General features: G+C 39.3%; 1 protein-coding gene across 1 annotated transcript in view; it reads left to right on the plus strand.

The window, feature by feature from the left end:
* abcf1 (ATP-binding cassette, sub-family F (GCN20), member 1) overlaps window positions 1-5,866 on the plus strand; it is a 15,238-nt gene extending 9,372 nt beyond the window's left edge. The window contains exons 7-15 of the mRNA XM_010775728.1: window positions 504-628; window positions 963-1,075; window positions 1,832-2,006; window positions 2,626-2,697; window positions 4,097-4,167; window positions 4,245-4,277; window positions 5,345-5,513; window positions 5,599-5,663; window positions 5,753-5,866. Coding sequence (XP_010774030.1) covers window positions 504-628; window positions 963-1,075; window positions 1,832-2,006; window positions 2,626-2,697; window positions 4,097-4,167; window positions 4,245-4,277; window positions 5,345-5,513; window positions 5,599-5,663; window positions 5,753-5,851 — 922 coding nt within the window. The 3' untranslated portion in view covers window positions 5,852-5,866. The remainder of the gene's footprint in view (window positions 1-503; window positions 629-962; window positions 1,076-1,831; window positions 2,007-2,625; window positions 2,698-4,096; window positions 4,168-4,244; window positions 4,278-5,344; window positions 5,514-5,598; window positions 5,664-5,752) is intronic.
* The last annotated feature ends 1,335 nt before the right edge of the window (window positions 5,867-7,201 follow it).

Here is a 7,201-nt window from a genome sequence, read left to right on the forward strand (position 1 = left end):
GTGTGCCTTGGCAGTATAATATAATTTATATACATTTGAATAAGATCCATCTTGCTTGGAACTGTGTAGACTGCTGTTGTTGCTAACTAGGCTTCATGGCTCCTGCATTTTTGGTTGGTTTGAGGCCCACCGTGGTAACCGATAGCAACCAAACAAACAGCCTGACCACCGACTAATAAGATAACTGTTAAACTAAGTTTTTGTTCCTACAGAATACATGCATGGATCAAATGACTGAATTGACCTTAAAGTGATAAGTGATACAGAGAATGACATGTTTTGTATATCTCCTGACAGGACAGTGTTCCATCACTGCAGCTCAGAATAACACAAGCCCAGCTTGGGCCATCATTTGAAATCAAAAGCTGTATACATGATGTGTGCATCATTGGATCATATGGCCCCTTCAACTTTTATACATTTATTAGAAATTCAAAATACTATATATTTGTTTTACTTCATTATATAAATGCTTTATTCAAATGATCGTCTCTCTTCCACAGCTACCTTCAAGGCTGGAAGAAGACCCTCCTCATAGTTTCCCACGACCAGAGTTTCCTTGACGAGGTGTGTTCGGATATCATCCACTTAGACTACCAGAAGCTCTTCTACTACAGAGGGAACTACTGTAAGTATTATTTTTAGATCTATTTAGATGCCAAAAATGTCTTTATTGTTTTTCCTCACAATATTTCATTCAAAAATATTAACAAAAATCTAACCTTTAATTGAGGCAACATAATTGAAAGAAACATTACATTCTTATCATGACACAAATAAAGAAATATTTTGCATCTTGTTTTGCTCATTTTTACTAAAGGGGTGCCAATAATTCTGGAGGGCACTGGATATTGTGTTTAAGATAACATCACTCTTTACTGATGCAATTCCCCTTTTAAAACATAAGGGCTTCTTCTCGCTACTATTATTTATTTTGCAACTATTTTATATTCCTTTTTCAGTGACCTTCAAGAAGATGTATGTGCAGAAGCAGAAAGAGATGCAGAAACAGTATGACAAGCAGGAGAAGAAGCTCAAAGACCTGAAATCTGGGGGCAAGTCCACGAAACAAGCTGTGAGTATCACTGTTCCCTCAGGATGCAGCTTTCTAAACATGATTTACAGAGAAAAACAATCTTATGACGACTGGACAAAAGCTCTGTTCCTTCAACATTCCCCCACTCTAAATGGTCACATGAGTCTGTTTGCCAGCTCATAGAGTCCTGTTGTGAACCCACAAATGTTGAGTACTCCAAAGTTTTATGTTAGAAATGTATAGTAGGGTCCCCAGCACATAGAAACTGCCGGATGTTAACTTCCATATGTTGGGCAATTTAGACCATTAGCACAAGTTGAGTAAATTAGCATTAATTACCATTATAGCATATGTGGACAATAGTTCAAAAATAAAGAGTGGTTTTGGTGATTATGAGGATGCAGAGTCCATTTCTGAAAGTTTCAAAAATGTGAGTTTTTACCAGAAAGTGGCCTCATTTTGACTCTGGGATGATTTGAATACATTATGGGTCCATTTTGAAGATTTATGGGACTATGGATGTTTTGAATTGGAATTGTGCAAATTGCCAAACGTATGCAGGTTAGCATCCGGCAATTTCTATGTGCTGGGGACCCTACTATACATTACAAACATAACACTTTGGGGTACTCAACATTTCCGGGTTCACGGTGCTGGAAACGACACTATAAGCTTTAGGACTTTGGCAAACTTACAGCATACAACTCTGGAGTTATAGGATATGGCGTCACACTTTGCCATCCTCAGTTGGCCGCAATGATTAACCCTTCTGTTCTGTCTTGTGTCTCCTCTCAGGAGAAGCAAACAAAGGAGGCGTTGACCAGGAAGCAGCAGAAGGGCAAGAAGAAGGGCCCTCAGGAGGAGGAGAGCCAGGACGCCACGGAGCTGCTGAAGAGGCCCAAAGAGTACACCGTCAAGTTCACTTTCCCCAACCCCCCGCCCCTCTCTCCACCCATCCTGGGACTTCACTGTAAGAACTGGAACTCGATGCTCACAACCAGGCGTCGCAGTGACCCTATTGAACATTTCTAATACATAATGACGGAAAAATCTTAAAGCAATTTGTTGTTATGAAGAATTAGAACTCTGAATAAGGGCTGTAGCTTTCAAATGATTGACAGTGTGACCATCTGAACTGCATGCTGCAGTATCCCGTGTGGTCAGGTGGTCTTGTAAACTTCTGATCACCTCCCTGGGAAACATGTTTTCCAACTCCAAATTGTATCTGATGCGGCGTTGCTTATTGAGTCTCCACAGTGTCAGCTGAGCGCCGTAGGTTGAGCCGTCAGAACACGGCCCCGAGAAATATGTCTGTCCACGGCAAAGACACAGAAACCAATTTAGTCAAATAGATTTAGTTTAAGCTGCACTGTTTTTAAAGGCCTTTCTCAAATCTTTGATTTGCTTTGTGTGTTGACATGAAAAGTGAGAGCACAGTCTCTGTTCATCTTTATTCTCTTTGCATGTATACATTCATCATCTCAAAGCTTGGCTGTATATTAACAATCATTTTGAAACTTCTTCAGCCTCTTCCTTTAGATTCAGAAAGTGGTTCAACATTCTGACTCCATGCTCTTTCCTCTTTACAGGTGTTGACTTCGGCTATGAAAATAAGCCTCTCTTCAAAAATGTGGACTTTGGAATCGACATGGAGTCCAGGAGTAAGTTTCCTGCTTTATTTAATGGTTAACCTTTAAATGCTTTCTGGATCCTTGGGGATACAGTGATTTGAGTGAAATGTGTGTAATAACAGTGTAATAAGGGTGTCATGTTGGTGTTACTTGGGTGAAATATGGTTCTAATAACATGTAATATAGGTGAAACAGTTTAACATGGGTGTAATAGTGGTGTAATGTGGGCGTGATATAGTATAATAACAGTATATTATGGGTGTAATATAGTATAATAACAGTATATTATGGGTGTAATATAGTATAATAACAGTATATTATGGGTGTAATATAGTATAATAACAGTATATTATGGGTGTAATATAGTATAATAACAGTATATTATGGGCGTAATATAGGTGTAATAACAGTATATTATGGGCGTAATATAGGTGTAATAACAGTATATTATGGGTGTAATATAGTATAATAACAGTATATTATGGGTGTAATATAGGTGTAATAACAGTATATTATGGGTGTAATATAGTATAATAACAGTATATTATGGGTGTAATATAGTGTAATAACAGTATATTATGGGTGTAATATAGTATAATAACAGTATATTATGGGTGTAATATAGTATAATAACAGTATATTATGGGTGTAATATAGTATAATAACAGTATATTATGGGTGTAATATAGTATAATAACAGTATATTATGGGTGTAATATAGTATAATAACAGTATATTATGGGTGTAATATAGTATAATAACAGTATATTATGGGTGTAATATAGTATAATAACAGTATATTATGGGTGTAATATAGTATAATAACAGTATATTATGGGTGTAATATAGTATAATAACAGTATATTATGGGTGTAATATAGTATAATAACAGTATATTATGGGTGTAATATAGTATAATAACAGTATATTATGGGTGTAATATAGTGTAATAACAGTATATTATGGGTGTAATATAGTATAATAACAGTATATTATGGGTGTAATATAGTATAATAACAGTATATTATGGGTGTAATATAGTGTAATAACAGTATATTATGGGTGTAATATAGTATAATAACAGTTGGTAAATATAAGGGTAATATAGTATAATAACAGTATATTATGGGCGTAATATTGGTGTAATAATGTAGCAAATAGTAATCAAGTAAATATTGAAATGTGATTGCCAATTTAAGGGTTAAGAACACCAAAACATGTGAAGGACGTCTACAATACAAATAAAAAAAGTTCAGTTTGCATTTGAACATAATGAAACATGGAAGTAGGTTAGTATTTTCTTCATGTGGAGATTATGGCAGAGAAGCAAGATCTTCACCATCATAGACAAGTTCATCTTCCAGTCTCCTCTTGCTGTGGTGCGTTCAGGCTGCTGATACTTCACTTCCCTTTCTTCTGCTCCCATCAGTCTGTATAGTGGGACCCAATGGTGTGGGGAAGAGTACCCTACTGCTGCTGCTCACTGGGAAGCTGCAGCCTGTAAGTGTAGAGACGCTGACATTTGAATATTACTGAGATACCTGTGCTCCTGAGCTAACGGATGATCTGTGTTTCAGACCAAAGGAGAGATGAGGAAGAACCATCGCTTGGTGAGTAACTTCCTGTTGATCTCTGACTCTGTCAACTGTTGGCCATCTGCTCATCAGGGTTGGGAGGGTACATTTAAATATGTTCCGTTAATATTAATACTAAAGCAGCTGTTCACCTATTGTTGGTAAATGAGCTTTTTCTTTGATCTTAAAAGGTATTGTAATCCTGCTAGTAATCCCCATTTTTAACAATGTAACAGTGATCCGACTAGTTCAGAGTGTAATAATCAACATTCTTCAATAGATAGCCTAACAGCTGAGGACACTGAATACACCCGGTCACAATCTGGCAACCACAACAATATGCTAGGCAGCCCCTCCTAAGGGAGATAACGGCTGCTCAATGTTGGTCAGCTGTGTCAGAGGCGAAGGAGGACATGCAGGGCAAATGATTCCCCAACAGTAAGGACATACAGTTAGAATGTATCCTTATCACATTAGCTTAGCGGTGGTGATGCGCAGCCATGCAACCGTAGTGGTTCTTTTATAGCCTCACTAGTCATTTGCTGTTCGTTTACGCTACAATTATAAAAGTGGTGTTATTAAGTGGAGATCACCCTGCTAAAAGACCGCAGTCCTACGCAGGAGAAATAGAAGTCCAGGCAAGTTCATTCCCCAAAACTACCTTCAAATAAAAGCATAAAATTTAATTTCTATCGGTGTGTGTGGGGGGGTGGCGGAGTGTGTGTGTGTGTGAGGAAGTCCACGAGTGTGTGTGTGTGTGAGGAAGTCCACAGAGTGTGTGTGTGTGTGGAAGTCCACGGAGTGTGTGTGTGTGTGAGGAAGTCCACGGAGTGTGTGTGTGTGTGAGGAAGTCCGCGGGTTGGTCCACGGTCACTGTACCCAGGAAGAAAACAATGGAAAAAGAGAAATCTCCAACGAGGCGTTTTGGGGCAGCATAGACTGTTAGAGTTTTACTCGCTACAGGGTGTACTTTGAGGGTTAGTGACTCTGCAGACCGTTTATAACACACAAGGGGACGGGTCAGACAGAAAAAGCAACGCTATGGAAAAACAGAATTCATTCAAAGTGTTTTTCTGGAACCTAGTTGATGTCCTATTGAACAGCTGATGAAGAGTGTAACCGGGGTCTCTGCTGCACAGCTGAACATGGAGGAGACGGCCACAGAGTACCTTATGAGAAACTTCAACCTCCCCTACCAGGACGGCAGGAAGTGCCTGGGACGCTTCGGCCTGGAGAGCCACGCCCACACCATCCAGATCTCCAAATTGTCCGGTATGAACATGGACCGTCAGACAACATGTCAGCTGACAGGATGTAAATATCTTCTGTAAACATTGTGTCTGGGTGGTCTCTGCAGGAGGTCAGAAGGCCAGAGTAGTGTTTGCTGAGCTGTCCTGTCGGCAGCCTGATGTCCTCATCCTTGTACGTCCCTGTGAGACTTATATCCACGCTGAACCCACAGAATACCTGGATGAATTCTACAACTGACTGATTTCTCATTTCTCTTATAGGATGAACCTACCAACAACTTAGATATTGAGTCCATCGATGCCTTGTCGGAGGCCATCAATGAATATAAAGGAGGTGAGAAGCATGTGTTCTGTAAGTGACTGTAAGTGTGTGTGACCATACTGGTTATTAGTGGAGAAAGCAGTTAAATGGTTTGGCATGTACAAGATAGAAATAGTAGTTATCTGGATGTAGGTCCAGAGCCCTCTACCTTAAGGCCCAGCATGCAGCAGTGGTCTGTACTGAGGAGGGTTTAAGGTGATTGAGGGAACTTCAGGTTAACGCAGTTTTAGTCCTACGATGCTCCTATTTATGCTGCACACCTAACCTGCTCCAGTTCTATTCCAGATAACAGCTCTCATGTCCTGCTGACCAATCAAAGCTCAGTGCACGGGTTGTTGAATAATATTACACAAATAAGAAGTTTAAGGCAATTAAATCATATTCCAGGCTCAAAGCAAACCATTTGATACCGCCAAATGCAGGATGGACGTGAGTAAATTGCAGACTGTGAATTGTTTTAATAATTGTGGCTGGTTCTGTTGTACTTTAGAGAATCCGACTCACTTTCACTATCCGATGTGTTTATGATGCGCCAGCGGACGTCATTGTGTGCGTCTGCTGCTGTGGGACACGTGATTGTATGAAACTAAAATACAAATGTATTTATATAACTCGGTAGGAAGGTTCCTAAGCTAAATGGACTATTCGACCGCACCCTGTTTACAGTGTGTGGTTGAATTTGCAACAGCAAGGCAATGTTTTGTTTGAAAAGTATAAATAACCGAAAGAGTGAAAGTTGACTCCAAACCAAAGACATTCAGTCTGAACTAGCTTTGGGTCTGATCTGAAGGATTTGGTAACTTGACTTAATGTAGCGCAATGCTCCCGGAGATCGAGCGCGACTACAAGAGGGAGGGCTGGAGTCTCTGGGAGAGACCATGGTCAACAAGGTCAACCCATGAGACCCTCGCACATCCTCAATACACTTCATGTGGAGCATGTCCTCAGAGCGGCACGCATAATAAAACCTATCTATCCCCTTTATACTGGACTGTCACATCTTTAAGGCATGGTGGTGGAGTGTACATTTCTATAAATATCAAGGGAGGTCAGTCGGTACTCGCCAGAGTAGGCGGGGGAGGCCCCACGGCACATGTAAAAAGTAGAAAAGTTGATTTTTCACAATTCTTTGGCAGTTATCAAGAAAATTGAACAATAATAACTAACAATCGCTGGTTGCATTATTGTTAATGTTGTTATAATAACAGTAGATTATGGGTGTAATATAGTATAATAACAGTATATTATGGGTGTAATATAGTATAATAACAGTAGATTATGGGTGTAATATAGTATAATAACAGTATATTATGGGTGTAATATAGTATAATAACAGTATTATGGGTGTAATATAGTGTAATAACAGTATATTATGGGTGTAATATAGT

This window comes from Notothenia coriiceps, unplaced genomic scaffold (assembly GCF_000735185.1).
Source record: "Notothenia coriiceps isolate Sejong01 unplaced genomic scaffold, NC01 NC01_scaffold00015984, whole genome shotgun sequence".
In the NCBI taxonomy this organism is placed as follows: domain Eukaryota; kingdom Metazoa; phylum Chordata; class Actinopteri; order Perciformes; family Nototheniidae; genus Notothenia; species Notothenia coriiceps.